Here is an 18,704-nt window from a genome sequence, read left to right as displayed (position 1 = left end):
CCCTGAATTATTTGTGAACATCCTAAATTATCTGATGGTCAGAGCTATAAATTGCTGTACATTTACATGTGACCTTAGAAAACATCTTTACTCAGCTGCAAGAGCTTTTATTCCTTTAAAAAATAAAAAGTAAACTACTTACAATATAATACATATACATGTAATTCACTAGAGTGGCCTGTTTTTCTTTTCTGAAATTAAGTAGGAAATGCTGTCTTTTGAAAAACCTCTGAAAGTGAATTTACATAGTTTCAGCTCAAAAGGAAAAATCACTATCTAGTGATCCCACTTCTAGGAATCTATATAATAAAAGCCTAAACAACCATTACAGTGGACCCACTAGAACAATTAGTCGCTATGATGCATACTGACCACCTAGGAATAATAAAATCAAAAGTTGGAAAAATTGGACAGATACATGCAAAAAAAAAAAAAAATGAAACTAGACCACCAACTTACACCATACACAAAAATAAACTCAAAATGGATAAAGGACTTAAACATAAGATGGGAAGCCATAAAAATACTAGAGGAATCCACAGACAGCAAAATTTCAGACATATGCCGAAAGAATTTCTTCACTGATACTGCTCCTAGGGCAATGGAAGCTAAAGAGAAAATAAACAAATGGGACTATATCATAATAAAAAGCTTTTTCACAGCTAAAGAAACCATCAACAAAACAACAAGAAAGCCCACTGCATGGAAGAACATATTTGCCAATATTATCATTGATAAGGGTTTAATCTTCAACATTTACAGAGAACTCATACAACTTAACAAAAAGGAAGATAAACAACCCAATCAAAAAATGGGCAATGGACCTAAATAGATACTTTTCCAAAGAAGACAGAAGGAAGGCCAAGAGACATATGAAAACATGCTCAAAGTCACTAATTATCTGAGAGATGCAAATCAAAATGACAATGAGGTACCATCTCACACCTTTCAGAATGTCTATCTTCAACAAATAAATGACAAGTGCTGGCAAGGACATGGAGAAAAAGGAACCCTCCTGCACTGCCGGTGGGAATGCAGACTGGTGGGAAGTGCAGCCACTGTGGAGAACAGTATGGAAACTAAAAATGGAACTCCCATTTGACCCAGTGATCCCACATCTAGGAATATATCCCAAGAAACTAAAAACACCAGTCAGAAAGGATATATGCACCCCTATGTTCATAACAGCACAATTCACCGTAGGCAGGATTTGGAAAGAGCCTAAGTGCCCATCAGCAGAGGAGTGGATTAAAAACCTGTGGTACATCTACACAATGGAATACTATGCTGCAGTAAAAAAGAAGGAATTCTTACCATTTGCAACAGCATGGATGGAACTGGAGACCATTATGTTAAGTGAAATAAACCAGTTGGAGAAAGATAAATATTACATGATTTCACTCATTTATGGAATATAATGAGCAACATAAGCTGATGAACAAAAGCAGATCCAGAGATAGAGAAGCATTGATCAGATCATCAAACCTCAGAGGGAAGGTAGAGGAGGGTGGGGGTAAGGGGAAGAGGATCAACCAAAGGACTTGCATGCATATAAGCCTAACCAATGGACACAGACAACAGGGGGGTGAGGGAATGAGTAGCGGGTGGGGTAGGGGACAATGGGGGGATAAGGATACATATATAATGCCTTAATCAATAAAGAAATTAAAAAAATAATTAGTACAGTGCTCAATTAAAACCATGGAGGAAAGAAGAGACCATGAAGATAACATTTACATTCTACTTAACTATGGCCACTCTCTTTGTGCATCTTTTCTCTGAAACTTTAGTTTCCTGATGTCTACATGAATTTAAAATGTGTCAAGGACATAAATAAAATCAAAAGTTGGAATTCATCAAAATTTACAACTTTTTCACTTCAAAAATACTGTTAAGAAAATTAGATGAGCCTCAGAAAGGGAGAAATCTTTTAAATACCTATATCCAAAAAAATAGCTTAAATCTAGAATATATTTAAAAGACCTCTTATAATTCAATAATAAAAAGATAAGCAACCCAATTAAAACTGGACACATGATTGCAACAGTCATTTTACGAAAGAAACTACACAAATGGTCTATAAGTACATCAAAGATAATCAAACATCATTAGAACCAATGAAATCTAAATTAAAAACAAAAGTATGCAACCATCACCTTTTGGAATATGGACGATCTCTTTTCAAGGATTAGATAAGTAGATATATCATGCATTGCCAGTAGAAATATGAAATACTGTAAGTACTTTAGAAATCAATTTTGCAGTTTCTTACACAGTTAAACATACATTTATTATGACTCAACAGTCTTATTCTTGGGTATTTATCTAAAAGAAAGAAAGTATATATCAAAACAAAAAATGTATATGTGACTGCTCATAAAAACTTTATTCTATAGTGAAGAACCACAAACCCAAATAGGAAGTCCATTGTAGGTGAATGGATAATAAGTTATGATATATTCATGCAATGGAATACTACTCAGTGATACAAAAGGAATGTACTATTAATAGATGCAATAATATGGTTGAATTTCAAAAACATCATGCTGTGCAAAAAGAAAGCAGACAAAAAAGTACCTACTTTATTATTACATTTATATAAAACCTTAAAAACAGTAAATCCCATCTTTAGTAGTCAAAAAACAGATCAGTAGTTGCTTGAACTAGAGGTGGAGATGATTGATTAAGGGAATTTGGGGGGATGATGGAAATGTTCTGTATCTTGATTGTGGTGGTACTTTTCTATTGTATGTTAAAACTTATCAAAATATACATGCAAAATGGTGTATATAAATTTTACCTGAAAAAAGCTTAATAAAACCATACACACCAAACAGGGTACAACTTTAACTTCTGCCTCAGGATCGCCATATTAAATTATATCCTCTATCTTTCAACTATCCCCTCCCCCCATATCCACTCCCAAAATTAAAAACAAAAAACATATTAAGATATTTAGAAAAGTTATGTAGCAATGGGATCAAAGAGCAACTTAATTTTTTTTAGGATAAAAAGGTGAAAACATTAAAGAGATACAATTTTCACAACCTTTTCTTTGCTGTTTTTTTTAAAAAATATATTTTATTGATTTTTTTTTACAGAGAGGAAGAGAGAGGGATAGAGAGTTAGAAACATCGATGAGAGAGAGACATCGATTAGCTGCCTCTTGCACACCCCCCACTGGGGATGTGCCCGCAACCAAAGCACATGCCCTTAACCAGAATCGAACCCAGGACCTTTCAGTCCGCAGGCCGACACACTATCCACTGAGCCAAACCAGTCTCGGCTTCACAACCTTTTCAAGTGTCTAAGGCAGAGTCAGGTGGTCACGTATCTAAGGAAGTCACACAATTTACTTCTTAAAAGATTTACATGTCACTATTACCCCTTCTCAAAACACATGTTAAAGTGCCATCTAGTTTCTACCTGAAGGCGGTACATTTCAGCTTATCTCTATCAGTTTTCAGATAAAAATAAGCTCTAAAGGTCTCTTCTATATTAAAAGATGTAATACTCCCAAAAGAATGATGATTTTTTAAAATTAACAAACTAGTCATACTTGGAATTTAACAAAAAACAACATTCAATTAGAGTTAAAGACCTTAAGAAAAAAGGAAATTAGAATATATTGTAGGTTAGTGCACATGAATGGTAATGAAATACCTAAGAATAGTAGTGTCAAAATTTATAAAAAGAAAATTCAAATCAGAGAACCTAAAATGCCTAAAAAGCTAAATTCAGAATATTTAAAATACCTAAAAATTTGAAATTAGATTATACAAGAGACAAGAGGACTTTCTTAAAATACAACAATAAACATAAAAAAACTGACATCATTCCCATATTTATCTTCCATTCACATTTAATTTTAAACATGACTGAGGGAGGTATGGGGGTAGTGCGAATTAAAATGTCATAAAACATCTGCTACTAATAACTCTAGCACAGCTGTATTTCTTACTGCAAAAGAGATGATAAAGGTTTTCCCAGATTACCATACTATAAGATCTTCTTCAAAAAGCCAGTTTATACCTGAAACTCCACATGTCAAGTCTCAGTAAATATATAAAGTTGATTATGAGGATAAATGTGTATATGGACATATAAATGTCATCCCTATGAATGCAGAGAACATGTATTAAATAAAAGAAAGATGGCTGAAGAAATAAATGAGAGAAAAATAACTTCTTACAGGGTGAAAAATCAAGAATCTAATGTTTCATAGCTATAATATAAGTATAGACTTGAACTTGGCTCTTTTTGCTCTTCCCTTTTGGAATTTTTCAATTAATATACACCTAACTGATATACTCTAAAATGTTACTTTTTTTCTCTGCAAATATTACTTATCAGATAGTGTTTTGTTATTTAAATAATATTGTATATTGTCATAGTCTAAAGCAACCCAGTTTCTTAAGCTAACAAGAGCATAACCCACCTCCATCAAGGTTCAAATGTAGACATGCTCTTACCATACCAAAAAAATTTAGGACATTCATGTCCTAAAAATATTCTCTTTTAGGAATACAATTCTCAAAGCACTGTCCTATCCAAAGGAAAGGTAATTTCCTATAGCAGCACCTATATAATAGATCACCTTTACTTTTAACTTGGGTTACTACAAAACTTATTTTACTATATGTATATCCATTAATTTTCTTTGAGCAGTTTCATAATTATTTTAACAAGTAGTATATATGGCATGTAGACTTTTAAAATATTTCTAAAAGAAATTTTATTATATTTCTTAATCAGGGAACTTTTCTATTTCAAAATTTTTCTTTCAACACTGAATTTTTATTTTACTTTATATCTCTATTACACGTATTTCTGGAAAAATTAGTGATCAAGCCACAAAGATTAAGAAACCTTTAAACCAGGAGGTCACAGTTAAGATTCCAGATCAGGGCACATGCCAGGGTTGTGGGTTTACCCCCTGCCCCCCCAGTAAGGGATGTGCAGGAGGCAGCCAATCAATGATTTTCTCTCATTGATGTTTCTTTCTCTCCTTCTCACTTCTTCTATGGAATTAAAAAAAAAATTAAGGAAACTTTTCAAACTTAAGTACTATTTCTACAATTTCATCAAGTCATCTAACCTCTTGCTGCACTTCTGCACACTAATGCATATCTTTTTCCAATATCTGTATGATTTTTCTTCTTTACTGAATTCAATACAGATAGTTAAAAGTAGCTAACAATATAATTTCACATGATATTGCATCTATGTTTATATCTGGCTCTAATCACATGCTTAGAAGTGATTTGTACAGGGAGAAGCAAAAATGGGTAGAAAAACACAACTATGAGAAATAATTATGCTAATGTGTTAAAAATATTCCCAATTTGATATAACTTTTTCACCACATGCTTCAAAGTGACTAAAACTGTAAACATAGTATGGCATTTTCAAAAATAATGGATACTAGAGGAACAAAATAAAGTACGAATCAAGTATTTCATATGCTTTTATAAAGGGTCATGTTAATAAATTATTGATCCTCTCAATTTGTAAGGTACTTTCAGTTTTGCTCCATGCTACAATTTGTATATCATGTCTTTGTAAGCAAGTTCCTCAGTTCATTAAAAAAAGTGAATCACACCTAGTCACTACTCAGCTCTTGGAATTAGGAGACCACCAAAATCAAGAACTATCTGTCAGGAAATGTAAAACTATATTTAAGAACACAAACTAAAAAACAAACAAGCAAACAAACAAAAAACTAAATTCATGAAGTCTTGTGCAATTATTTATGTGCGAAAGTTATATTAATATACATTGTTTTAAATAATCCTTTTTATACAAGCACATAGTAATTAACAAACATTAAACTTTATCCATTGCATTTAAATCCTCTAAACAAACTTATATTCCTTAATTTACAATTGGTAAATTTAAAATTATGTAATACACTACCTGATTTTGATTAATAAAAGAAGGAAAATATATAATCTAAAAATCACTAACATCTGAGTGACTGCTGCTTAAGGCCTTCATTAGTAGTTGTCTGCCAACCCATACATACTTTAAGTATACCTAAGTTATGGAGAAATAATTATACACTATTATCAATCAATTAATTGCATTTTTTCTTACCATACCTACCATTAATATAGTTTAATGTCTAAAAATATTTTTTCAGGGCTCTTACTATGAATAAAAATAGTTAAAAATATAGTAAATATGCAAAATAAATATGGGCCAATCATTACATGTTCTTCTTTAAACGTAATAACATAAAACGCTTTTTAAAAGCAGTAATATGACTGATCTAAAGTGAGACTAAATTAATAGCCATCTCAATTTCAAGATTTAAAAAGCTCAAATTTTAAAATTGTTTAATTTAAAACATTACTACCTCTTTCTAGTCTCAGTAGATTAGAAAAATGCTTATGCCTAATTTATCCAAGGCTGGCTGAAATAACAGACTCAGAATTACATGAAAGATCCCTATCAACATAGAGGCCTCATTCAACAGGAGATAAACAGACTTATGGTACTACTACACCAATAAACATTTTTGTTAGCATCCTCTACTGGTGGTTTCCAAAGACAGCAAGCGGTGCAAATGACAGAAAGATATGTACCTGCTATTCCATCTAAAGTGAATTAATCAGCATGTTGTCATTAGTAGCCGGGTACATTTCTCCAAAATAAATAAATATATAAGAAAATCACATAGAAAATAGAAGTAGAAAATGAGAAGACAGGTTTTCAAATTACAACAAACAAAACATTACATTATAAATGATAAAAATTGATTTAAGTAATTCTAATCCGACTCCTTTAACATCATTACCATAAAGTTACTATATAAGGTTTGATGCTTTGGCCACACCTTGCTTAATTGGTTTATCCCTGTCAGATAACATTACTTGATTCCCCTATTAATATTCTACTCTGAAGATGTTCTAGAAAGAAAATTAAAATATTTTACTTAAAGCTCATCATCAGCTTAATATGCATACCTTATTTGAAAATAAACAAAATTATTTATATATAAATAACAGTATGAAGTATCTCTATGACTACCTGCCACTGGATAAGGCATTTATTTCCTCATTTAAAAATAGTTAAGAGTTAGCATTTTCCCAAGCAATTCTTTCCAATAAACAACTGCAACTTAAATGACTGCGTTGTTAAGAAATAACCAGCACCTACCCTGAGATTTCACTATATAATACATGATAACTTCATTTTGCAAATTTTAAAGCTTAATCATATAGCATGGTGACAATCATCAGCAATGAATAAGATGTATTTAAGGACAAAAAAGAAATACAAGGACAGAACCAAAAGTGATGAAAATGGAAGCTACCTATGGTAGTACAGTGCTATCTTAAACACCTTTTGTTTTCTCAGATTAATGCATACTGCAGGCAAGACATTTTGTGCCAAACAGCCCCCAAATTCTGTTTTTCTAACATTAAACACAAAGGAAAAACACTGACAGCAAGCGTGGTAATAAATCCGTCCCCTGAGAATGAAAGTAGCAGGCAGGAGGGGGCTGACATACATGCAGGAGAAAACTAAACACCATCTTTTTTTCTACCTGCACAAGTTGCCATTTGCTGCAGCGACGGAGAACCTCTTTTTTCCTGTTGATTTCAAGTACCTTTCAAAATAGCTTTCCCCCCTTAAGTCATCTGTTGATATGCCTTATGGGTGGTCATATTCATATCACAGACTCCTTGGGAGAAAAATCCATTCTTTCCTGTTCAGGTAAACATGTTTACAGCAGCTGCACCAACGCTGGGTGGTTCAGTCTCACATGTCATACACATGTCGTCAGCAACAAGAAAAAACCCTTTCTATGGCGATGAACATTTTACATAAGATAAAAAGCGAACAGCCCTTTCCGAACCAACTTACCTTTCATAAAGCCACAGCAGCAACAGCTCAATATAGAACGCACACTATTTGACGCTAAAACAGGAAATTAAAATTGCAATAGCCTATGTTTCGCTCTTTGCTGTAACAAGTCATCTCTCTCCACAATATTAGTTCTCAAGCAGAGCAGATAGACGCTTTTAAAAAACGTTTATTCGAATAACTAAAATTATTCATGAAAGCGGTTATTTTAATATAGGCTCAAATATATTTTTTTAAATATGTTTACGATTGGAAGGAAACGTCTTGGAACGGCTAAAAAATCTTCGTATCTGCTCCTAGACAGGAAATCCCACACAAAACCTAAAATTGCCTGGAAAGGTTACAAAACCTCGCGTTTCGCATCCGCGAGGGGAGGGAGAAAGGGAGTCTGGGCGCGGGGGTGGGGCGGGAGGGGGAGCGCGAGAGTTTTTCCTTATACACATATTTCCTCGTTTTTTTTGGAAGACACAGTGATCCCAATGCAGGCGCATTTATTTCCCTATTCTTAAAAACTAATTTTTAAAATAAGGCAGGAGCCCGGAGGAGCCCCTCGGCCCTAAATGTGCGCCTAATTCCTTATATAGCCTGGGCCGCAGGGCGGCAGGGCCGTCGCCGCCCATTATTATACAAACAGGTACCCGGCGCGGGCGGGGGCCCCGCGCTCACGCCGCCCCGGCGGACCAGCATCGCCCCTCTCGCCACAGGAACTGTCCAGACAATAACAATCAGCAGACATTTCGCTGCTGAACCGGAGGGAGAGAGAGAGCACAGAATCGCCCCCAAGATAAGCAGAAATACCATCAATTTACAAGGTCTCTCCAAACTGGAAAAAGCAACTGTGCAACAGCCACATGCCACATGTTCGGGTCTCGCTCTCTCAGTCTCTCTCTGATTGATTGATCCGTGTATTTATTTTAAACTCTCTCCCCAGACCCAGGCATGTGCGTTTCCCCAGCACAAATCAATACACACTGCAACTGCAGCTGCAGCGGCGGCGCGAGCAGACGACCCGCGCGCGTCCGTCGGTCCGCCCGCCCCCTCCCCCATCCCCTTCCACCCGCGACCGCGAGCGCCATCCCAGCTCCATTATCGGGCTTCGGCACTCCGAGCGTCTGGCCCAGGTAACAACTTCCCCAAAAACCGAAACAGAAAAAAAGAGAGGCGTCCGCAGAGGGCCCCATCCCGGCGCGGGGAGACTTCCCCGGGGAGAGGGCTCTGCCCGCGGTGCTCCCGGGTCTCTAACCAGGTAACAACTCCACAGACACCGCGGCCCCCTCGCCGCCGGCCACAGACCGCCCCGCCAGCGCCCCGCAGGACGCGGACCTCACGAGCGGGGCTCGCGGTGGGCGCGGGCGGGAGAGGAGGGGCGTTAAGGACCCGCGCCTCCGCCGCGAACCCCCACTCCCCGAGCGAGCGCGTCGGCAGGTCCCAACTTTGCCGCCGCCGCCGCCCGCCCGCCCGCGGCGCGCCCCGCCGGCCCCGCGCACACGCGCGCACGGACGACACGCAGCCGGCGGCCGCGTCCCCCGCCGCCCGCGCCGCGGAGCCCGAGCCCCGGTGCGGGCCGGGGCCGCGGCGCGCCGACGCCACTTTGCACGGTCAGGGCCGGACAAGTTAGTTCCCAGCTCCGGGGAACCTCCACGCCCGGGGAAATGCAGCGAAGGCGGTTGCGGGGAGGGGGGGCAGGGAGGCGCGAGGGGCAGAAGAGTGGGGAAAAGTGCGAAAAGAAGCAACAGCCGCTCCACCCGAGACCAGAAAAGTGAACGCCGCGTCCCGGCCGCCTGCCCAGCGCCGGGGATGCGGCGGCGGCGGCGGCGGCTAACGGTCCAGGCAGGCGGCAGCGGCGGCGGGAGCCGCTAGGCGGAGAGAGACCAGGTAAGAGACATAACGGTTCAGGGAGAGCGAGCGGCCGCGGCGCGGCTCCGGCAGCTGAGGGGGGCAGAGAGCACTACTTTCTACTTTCCCACTCCACTTTGCCCGTCCCTGCCCCGGCCGCCCCCATCCCGACTAGCCCCCCTCACCCTCGGGCCGCCCCGGCCGCCCGACTCCCCCTGACTCCGCCGCTCCCCGGTCCCCTCCGCGACTCACCGTTATTGCGTCGCGGGTTAGCCTGCTTTCTGCGCTTACACCTGGGGCCATCCGCCATGATCCTCTCGCTTGAGTCTAAATGCTCGAGTCACCTCCTCCCCCTCCCTCCCCCTTTCCCCTTCCCCCCTCCCCCTCCCCCTCCGCCTCCACCCCTCCCCACCGCACCTGGTTTACGACACTCGAGGCTTTACGACATCACCTTCCTTACACCTAGCGCCGCTCGCTCTACGGCCGGAACCTTGTTGCTAGGGAGAGGGCGGTTTGCGGCCGCCGTGGAAGCAGCCGCGTTTGAATCGAGGGGCGAGGGAGAATTTCCCCTCAGTTGTCACGGGGTCGGGGAGGGGGGCACCGGGAAGCTGCGGGGACGGGGTCCGAGGGCGGCCGGCTGCCGGAGTGAGAGAGGTGAAGTAGGAGGCTCCGCGGCTTTCTGCGGCGGACTGGCCACACCCGCGGGGCGCTCCTGGGTCTGGCTGGCTCTGGGGACCCTGTGCCCTCGGAGTGACTTGGGCAACCTGTCCTCCCTCCTCCTCCTCAAGGCTGGGCCCTGCTCCCACGCAGCGTCTGCGCTCCGGAGCGGGTCCTGTGCGGGGCACCCCGGGGAGTTTCCGGATTAGGGGAAACGCGGGTTTAAGGAACTCATTTGGGAAGCTTGACCACTGACGACGAGGACACTGGATGTCACCAGAGAGGCTACCTGACCCCACTGTCCTGACACTTCCCTTACACGGACGCAGGGTCCTTTCCCTCTCCCAACCCCCTCAGCAAACCGGGATGGGAAGAGACTTCAATTAGAAGTTCAGCTGGATTGAAAGAGAGACTACAAGTTCCGCTTGAAAGCCAGCTTGGCGGTAAAGTGGAATGAGTAATACCCACAGGGTCCCTGTCTCACTTCCTCATCAGCAGCTGGCTCACCTGCTGTCACCTTGGCCTGCCCCGCCCGGCTGGCTGACCTGCTTTCTGAGCTCCTCCCAGCTTTCCCCTTGGAGTGGTCTCAGGAGTTGGGGTTCATGGGCATTACAGATTCAGAGTGAAGGTGAAAACAGGCCGCGATTTACCACCTAAATGGGCAGTGCTTGCTGTATTGGTCCTTAATGCAAGAAGCACGACAGAAAGATGAGGTCTTTGAAACAGATTGCTGATTTTATCTCAAGTCCCTGACGTTGTACAAGTTTGGGGGCTTTCTGAAAGGCCACATAGATAACACCACAAATTCCACGGGAAGTCCTCTTAAGTAGTCAGTTAGCTTTTCCCTCCTCTCCATTGAGGAAATGTTTTGGGAACCAAGTTTGTGGAATAAATGAGCTAAGCTGCATTTCAAATAATATAGTTGTAAATTAACAATATAAGAATTATTGGTAGAGAAAATGGAAAGGTGACATATTGATGATTAGAAATAACATAGTTGCCCAGCACAGTGCTGTCACACAGTAGGTGCTCAACAAATTTATGCCTGCAATTTTTGTCATACCTATGGCAGGATTCTTCATTATGTTAAAATAATCTTTTAAACACCCTCCAGAATTTTAGAAGATTCATTAATAATCCCTTCAAACCTTTCAACTGAAATAAATTTACAGCCAAAGTCCATAATTTAAAACTAGAAAGTCTAATCCTGAATATAGGTGAAAATTTTCTCACATTTACTTTGGCATTTTGAGAAGTGAATACATTATTTATTGGTGTGTGAAATGAGATTATAAATATACTTTGCTATCCATTATGTCTATATTAATTCTCACCTTCAATGTCAAAACTAGAATTATTATTCTGGATGATCATTTTAAGTACATGCAGTTCTTGCTTTCCTTAACACATTGTTCACTGAAGTTGTGTGTGTCAGAACCAGAACTGGGTCCATGCTTTGCCTGGTTCAAGTGGTAAGTTTCCTATCCTAATTCCTACTTTCCAGTCCAAAAGAAAAAAAAATGCTCTCTAACTTTGGCACACATCGTAATTATTCTTAAATTTAGGAAATAATCACACATACTGTTTGCTTTTTATGAAATGTCTGTCCTGTCCCTCCCTCCTAAGTTTCCTTCATTGTTTATCCTCACCTTGAAATCAACAAAGTGAAAGGACAAATTAAGTAGAAATAATTTTCTCCCTTTAGTGCTTACTGGTTTAGTTAGCTTGGGCCAGATGTATTTAACTCCATGCAGAAATATACCTTCTCCCCTCCCCGCCCCCCCACTACTGTTTATGTCTATGCCCTCAGCACCTAGTAGAGTGCCTAGTCAAATAGTAGGTACTCAGTATTTCCTAAATTAATGTTGTTCACCTTTTCTGAATCTGTTCTTAGCTAAAGTAAGGATTGTTTATCTACCTTCACATTAGTTTTTAGGAGCCATTGAAGAAATGGATGTGAAAGCCATTTACTGTCACTTATATTCTGGTGTTTTGGGTTTTTTAAAAATATATTGTATTGATTTTCCACAAAGAGGAAGGGAGAGCGATAGCGAGCTAGAAACATTGATGAGAGAGAAAAATGGACCAGCTGCCTCCTGTACACCCCCCACTGGGAATGTGCCCACAACGAAGGTACATGCCCTTGACCAGAATCGAACTTGGGACCTTTCAGTCTGCAGACCGACTCTATCCACTGAGTCAAAACAGTTTTGGCAAGAGACAATGTTCTTAATTTTAGTTTTCCCATAATCATTTTTCCCAAATGATTAACTATTCTCATTATGTTTTAAAATATGCATATGAAATATTGGTATCCCAACTCTTCTAATACAAAATTTCAATTTTGTAAAATTCTGCAATAATTATGTATATTGCAAATTGAATATTTGATTACTATATTTTATTTAGTGTAAATGTTCCCAAATTTATTCAAATCTGGACTGGAAAGTAAATCTCAGAATAAATTGCTCCTTAAAACCTGATGCATATGTGATGGTTCTTGCCTCAATTATAATTAAAGAATTGGAAAAATCTTTAGAATAAATTTAGAAAAGGAATACATTTACTAAAATTCAAGTTTAGTTAAATCAAATATGATGGGGATAGTAAGAGTTTAACATGTATTGTGTATTGTTGGTTTTTAATAATTTTAGTTCATCATACAATATACAATATATGCTATTTTTACATCCAAAAATGTTAACACTGCTTCTAGTGAGCACTGGGAATATATACCGAAAGAGGCATTCTGCTGAAAATTTTTAAATGTAAGGAGAGAATGTAAATGAGTAGAATATTTTCAATATTGAGTTCTTTTCTATATTTTTTTTCATGAATCCTTTGCACCTACTGTTTGCTTTCCATATTACATGTATAAGTGAGGGTAAAAATTGACATAAAATTATTTTAAATTTTAAATATAGGTATCTCACAATTTTCCACATGGAGTCTATGATTTCCATGTACCTAAGTTCCTGAACATATTTGAGAAGTATAACATGTTTCTACAGTCTTCATCAGAATAAAAAATTGATTATTTTCATGAAAGAATAGAATATTAATTAAATTAAATATGCTTATATGATTTAAATATTAAAGGTTAGAAGGAAAAAGAATAAAATTGAAACCTTGGCCTGCCCCATCATGATAAATAACTAAAAATACACTCAAATACAAAATATGCATGTTTTGTATAAATTACCTATGGGTAATTTAGAATTTAGAATCCCTTAAAGTTGCTCCTCAGTCCTTAGCTCATTAGTGACTCTGGGTATGTGGTTCACATACAGAGCAATGCTCATTTCACTGCCTGCAGTTCCACCAAATTCTACAATGACTGAATCAGGATGGAAACATGACTACAGGATGATGCAGAATCGACAGTTTTCCTTAGGACCTATGAATAAAGCCTCCCAGGAAGGAATAATAGGGACAAATGTTTTCCCCAGACCTTCATGTGATTTTATTATTTCTTCCACCACAAAATGGTATTTCCCTCTCTGTGGAATAAGGCTTCTATTTTTAATATGTGAGTGAAATGGAGTTTCTTATTTTGGGTGCAATATTTCAGAAACATGCAGTATAGAGAAATGTTATGTATATACATAGATGTTTGAAGGATGTTGATGAACATCCAAAAATTAAAGTTAATCTTTTCCATAAAATCACAATAAAGATTGCTTTAAAATGCCACTTCCACAGAAGATATATTAATATCAATATTAATATATTAATATCAAAATGTTAATATTGATATTCTCTATGAACTTGAACATTTTTTCTATACTAAACATCTATAGGTAGGTAATTTGTACGAAACATGCATATTTTGTATTTAAGTGTCTTTTTAGTTATTTATCATATCAGAAGTCTGAGTTTGGTTTCTACTGTTTTTCCCCTCTTTGTCGCCATATATTTATTTTTTATGGAATTTTAACTTCTTTTAGCAACTGGCTGGTTCTCTTACAGTGTATATCTGTTGACCTACAGTTTGTCCTACAGTCCTGGCCTCCTATATTCCACAGATCAACAGTTACAATCACTACCACTATTAAATCCTTGGAGTAGGTGTATTTAAAGTATTTCCAGTGGCCCTGTCTAGTGTTGCTCAGTGGTTAAAATGCCCACGCTTGCACCAAAGAGTCATGGGTTCAATTCCCTACCAAGGACATGTACCTGGGTTGCAGGTTTGATACGATTGATGTGTCTCTTTCACATTGATGTTTCTCTCTTTCCTGCTCCCCCTTACCCCCCCCCCCACTGCCTCAGCCCTTCACTCTTTCTAAAAATCAATGGAAAAATTATACTCAGGTGAGAATTAAATATATATATATATATATATATATATATATATATATATATATATATATATATATTAGTGAATAACAGGTTTTAGATGCCCCATCATTGTAAATTCACATAAAAAGTTGGTATTAAGACATACCCTGGTCATTTACAGCTACCAGATGGCTTCCCAGCTGCCCATGACCTGCCAAAGAGGGCAAGACAAATTCAGTAAGCCATGGGGCTATTTGGAAAAACCAAAAGAGCTGCTGATGAGTGGTCATTGAAGATAAGAAAGGAAATGAGAGTTGATAGGCAAATAGATATTCAAAGAGAAGAAGAAAAAAATGGAATTACCTGTGAAATACACTTCCAAAAAGGGTCAAAATAACCATTGTGTGGTCCTGACCAAAGAGTTGATTAGGTCAACAAAGGCTGAAAGCAAGCTCTATGCATCCAAAGCTCAGATGAGTGACTGGTTCCCTGCAGAAGAGCACAGAAGTGATGAAGGTCATGCAAAGTCTTGTGAAGATCCCAGAAATCTAGGCGACCATACTGAAGCTGTCCAAAGAGATGCTGAAGGCTGGGATCATAGAAGAGATGTTAGAGGACACCTCTGAAAGCATGGATGACCAGGAAAAAAATGGAAGAAGCAGCAGAAATGGAAATTGACAAAAGTTATTTGTAATTACAGCAAGGGTCCTTGGGCAAAGCACCTAGTGAAGTGACTGGCACCCTTCCAGAGTCTGAATGGCTGGGAGTGACAGCTGTTTCATAAAATGAGGAGAAAAAGGAGGAGGCCCTGGAGGCCAGGCTCCACAGCTAGGTGCTGCCCCGCTGGGCCCTCAAGCTCTTCTTATGGCCCGTCAGATGTGCATGCACTCCTCTGAAATGGCCCCCATTTATGTATCTCTTGCACTATACCTTTGTGAGAAGACACTGCATTCTGGATTTTTTTTTTCTTTCACTCTGCAGATGTTTGGGGATCTCAAAAGATTTTTCTTGACACCTTGTGTAATGCATCATTTTCAGGAGTATAAACAAAAGTATATTTTTGAAGGGGGTGCAAAGAATTTGGTCTTCTCACAAAATACTTCTGAAAATAGAGTTCATTGTCTGAATATTGAGGACTCTAAATTTTTTTGTCTATAAAACTATATAAATGGATTCTAATAAATTCCTGCTTTAACAACAATTGAAAGTGACATACCCTGTGTCAAAACCTTCTACTTCTTTCATGCCTCTATTTTTTAATTTATTTTTTATTTCTTTGCTCACTCTCTTTATCCTCCTTAAATAGATTAGATACTATGCCCCTCTACTGTTTTACTGTTTAATCACTATTTTTCTCCATCTTTTTTTGTCCCAGGTCTGACCCAGCTCTGTTTGGATCAATTTCTTTTCTCTTTTTGTTTGTTTGTTTTTTGAATTATTCTAACTTTAAAAAGCTTTGCTTTTTCATATTATGCTGGTTATTCTCTGTCCTTCAAGGTCCATGTCTGCCTTTCCATGCTCTGGGGTGTGAACCACATCACTTAGGCTCCTTTACCCTCCTGTTCCTATTTGATTTCAGCCACTTTGGAGACATTGCCAAATGATCAGAGGAAGAAAGTAGAGAAGTCAACATTTTATTTCATCTTTCCCCATACTCCCTCCTGCTTGTCTGTATTTTGACAGTAACTTCATTCCTCTACCTAAGGCCATGGCTCTAGTAAAACAGCCCTGTCTCTGGCCACAGTTCTTGGCAAGTTTTACAAACGGCTTTTTCCTTTCATCCCTTCAGGCCTAGGAATGATAGTAGTTTCCTCCTGTTGTGAGTCCTCAGTTACTTTATACCTTATTGTTTCCCTTAATGCCTATATACAAGTCTCTTCATCAGACTCTTTTCACTTTACCCTTTGAGTGTGTCATCTGTCTCTTGCCAGGTCTCTGAGTAATACACATATATAAATAAAATTTATTTTTCACCATATTTGTTATCAAGCAAGAATTATACTTCCATTAACTATAACACTAAATTTAAGTGTGATGTAAATGTCATTCATTGACCAAGAATACTCTTATGTTCTGATATATGTGCGAAATCTGGTAAATACTTAGAAAGTTGTCAGAGTCTATGGAATAGCAATTATTTTATTCATTAACTATTTGTGGAATGAATGTTCCTGTCCTAATTGATCTAAAATCTAGATGAGGCTGCAGAGGTAGAGAAGCAGGCACCTGATCATATAAAGATGCGTAGAATTTGGACCTCCTATTGAAAGCAGTTGTAACCCATGATTTTTTTTTAAGTCAGGAGTATCCACATTATGCAAGATGCCAGTGTTCTGTGTCGAAAAAGAAAAAGTGAATGTCCAGCATTAAGATAACTTTTGTTCTCTTGAATAATCAGTTCTAAAGGAATAACTCAGTAAGGAAAAGCAATACAGATAAAAGATGTGGCTATCCAAATGAAGCACAGATGAAGAACAGCCTTTCTAGATTATATTGACAAGTAGTATTGTATAATACTGTTGTTAAAACTTCAGCAGTATAAAACAGTATTTCCAATGTTTAAAATAATAAAATTGTTCCTGCCTATACATTCAGGTAATGGTTTTCCAATGTCCTAGAAACTACCTTAGTATATGGCAGGCCCTCAAAATTATGATAAATGAAAGAATATAAAAATGTCTCTAATATATTTTTTAATACTTGCTGTTTTTTCCACTATTATGTTTATCCTAGCCTAATGCATAAAAGCTAACATCCTCCCCATTCAGATTCTAATCTGTCCTCCAGACTACCTTACATACAGGGTTAAGCAAAAGTAGGTTTACAGTTGTGAGTATGAGAAACAGTTTATTCTTGTATTATTTATTATTTTCAAAATGAACAATTGTAGATCTATTTTTGCCCCACCCTGTATATACACTAGAAATATGTAAGGTTTTATGTCCCCATGATTAAAATTTTTGAAAATTGGTAGCTTATTCACACTGATTGAAAACATATGAATTGCTCCAATTTTTAGAATATGTGTATAGGCAAACAATGAAATGGACTAATGAAGAACATATATAAATACATAATAAATTCCATATTAGATTAAACCAATAACCATCCCACCTCTGGATCTTGAGTCCTGTTTAAGTTATTCCGTGCCTAGTATAACAAAAAACATATAAGTGTGCTTGTTTATTTAAAACTCCCTTATTAGGAAAATAATGTATTTTGTTTCATTTAGATTATAATTAAGCTTATAACTGGATATTTTAAATCACTAATATTTTGAATTTTATGAGTAAATTCTTGCTTGCTCTACTCAGTCAACTGCAAGGATCCCTTTTATATGTCCTCTCTTGAACTCACTTACTCCAGATTTCGCATATGTATTGGTCATAAATCGAACTACTAAAATCCACTTTTGTTGGTTGATATTGGTTTCAAAGCATGTCTTTGTTGCATCTGCTCCCCTTCCAATTGCTAGTCAGCCTTGAACTGACCAACAGGCTATCAACTAGAAAGAAGTGTTTGGTGTAAAAAAAATGACAACCCATTAGCTAGAAAGCTATCCCTTGAACAATTCACAATTGATTGAAATTTCCTCTCTCCATATATGAAATAGTTTTGCAGTTCTATTCATTTTTGCATTTCTCCTTTGTATAGCCTTGGAAAACTTGGATCAGTAATATAGCAGCAAAAGACATCATGAGACCAAATAGAAAATGAGGATTTTGAAGGTGCTTTGGACCTCTTAATTTCCAGGCCACTTGCTAGCAGATACAGTTCATTACACAGGAAAATTGCTTGATCTTGGGAAAAGAAGGTCCTGGAGGTGAGGGAAAATGAGTTAGTCACCAATACAGTTGACCTTGCAATTCAATCATTTAGATCTACTAGAGAATGATTGCTGCCATTTCCAGATAAAGAATGACAGCTTCTTTCCACAGTAAAATGGTGAATCATGTATCCCCTGTGTTTATATTCGAAAATAAAAAAATAAGTAAAAGGAAGGCTATGTATGTTAATACACACTCACCAATTTAATAGAGAATGTATCATTTGTTGAGCTT

The 18,704-nt window shown here is 38.2% G+C and overlaps 1 protein-coding gene, 1 long non-coding RNA gene and 1 pseudogene across 22 annotated transcripts in view; 2 read left to right on the top strand and 1 right to left on the bottom strand.

The window, feature by feature from the left end:
* Positions 1–10,497, bottom strand: part of ZEB1 (zinc finger E-box binding homeobox 1) — a 225,142-nt gene extending 214,645 nt beyond the window's left edge. For 2 of the 12 annotated variants that reach the window (XM_084875660.1, XM_084875665.1), the window contains exon 1: positions 9,961–10,090. In XM_084875660.1, the coding sequence (XP_084731786.1) occupies positions 9,961–10,018 (58 nt within the window). In that variant the 5' untranslated portion in view covers positions 10,019–10,090. Of the gene's footprint in view, positions 1–7,872; positions 7,991–9,960; positions 10,091–10,125 lie in introns of those variants that run through there. The other 10 variants (XM_084875661.1, XM_084875663.1, XM_084875671.1 and 7 more) reach the window with 9 other exon arrangements.
* On the top strand, positions 9,003–16,611 carry LOC311618780 (charged multivesicular body protein 3-like; annotated as a pseudogene). Its single transcript, XR_014797060.1, has 2 exons — positions 9,003–9,118; positions 14,825–16,611. The product of XR_014797060.1 is annotated as a charged multivesicular body protein 3-like (transcript).
* LOC311618836 overlaps positions 9,118–18,704 on the top strand; it is a 105,517-nt gene continuing 95,930 nt past the window's right edge. For all 9 annotated transcript variants that reach the window (XR_014794370.1, XR_014794371.1, XR_014794372.1 and 6 more), the window contains exon 1: positions 9,118–9,747. This is a non-coding gene — a long non-coding RNA (uncharacterized lncRNA). The remainder of the gene's footprint in view (positions 9,748–18,704) is intronic.

The sequence above is a fragment of the Pipistrellus hanaki genome (assembly GCF_964339955.1).
Source record: "Pipistrellus hanaki genome assembly, chromosome: 1".
In the NCBI taxonomy this organism is placed as follows: Eukaryota; Metazoa; Chordata; class Mammalia; order Chiroptera; family Vespertilionidae; genus Pipistrellus; species Pipistrellus hanaki.
This window is presented reverse-complemented; position numbering and strand designations above follow the sequence as displayed.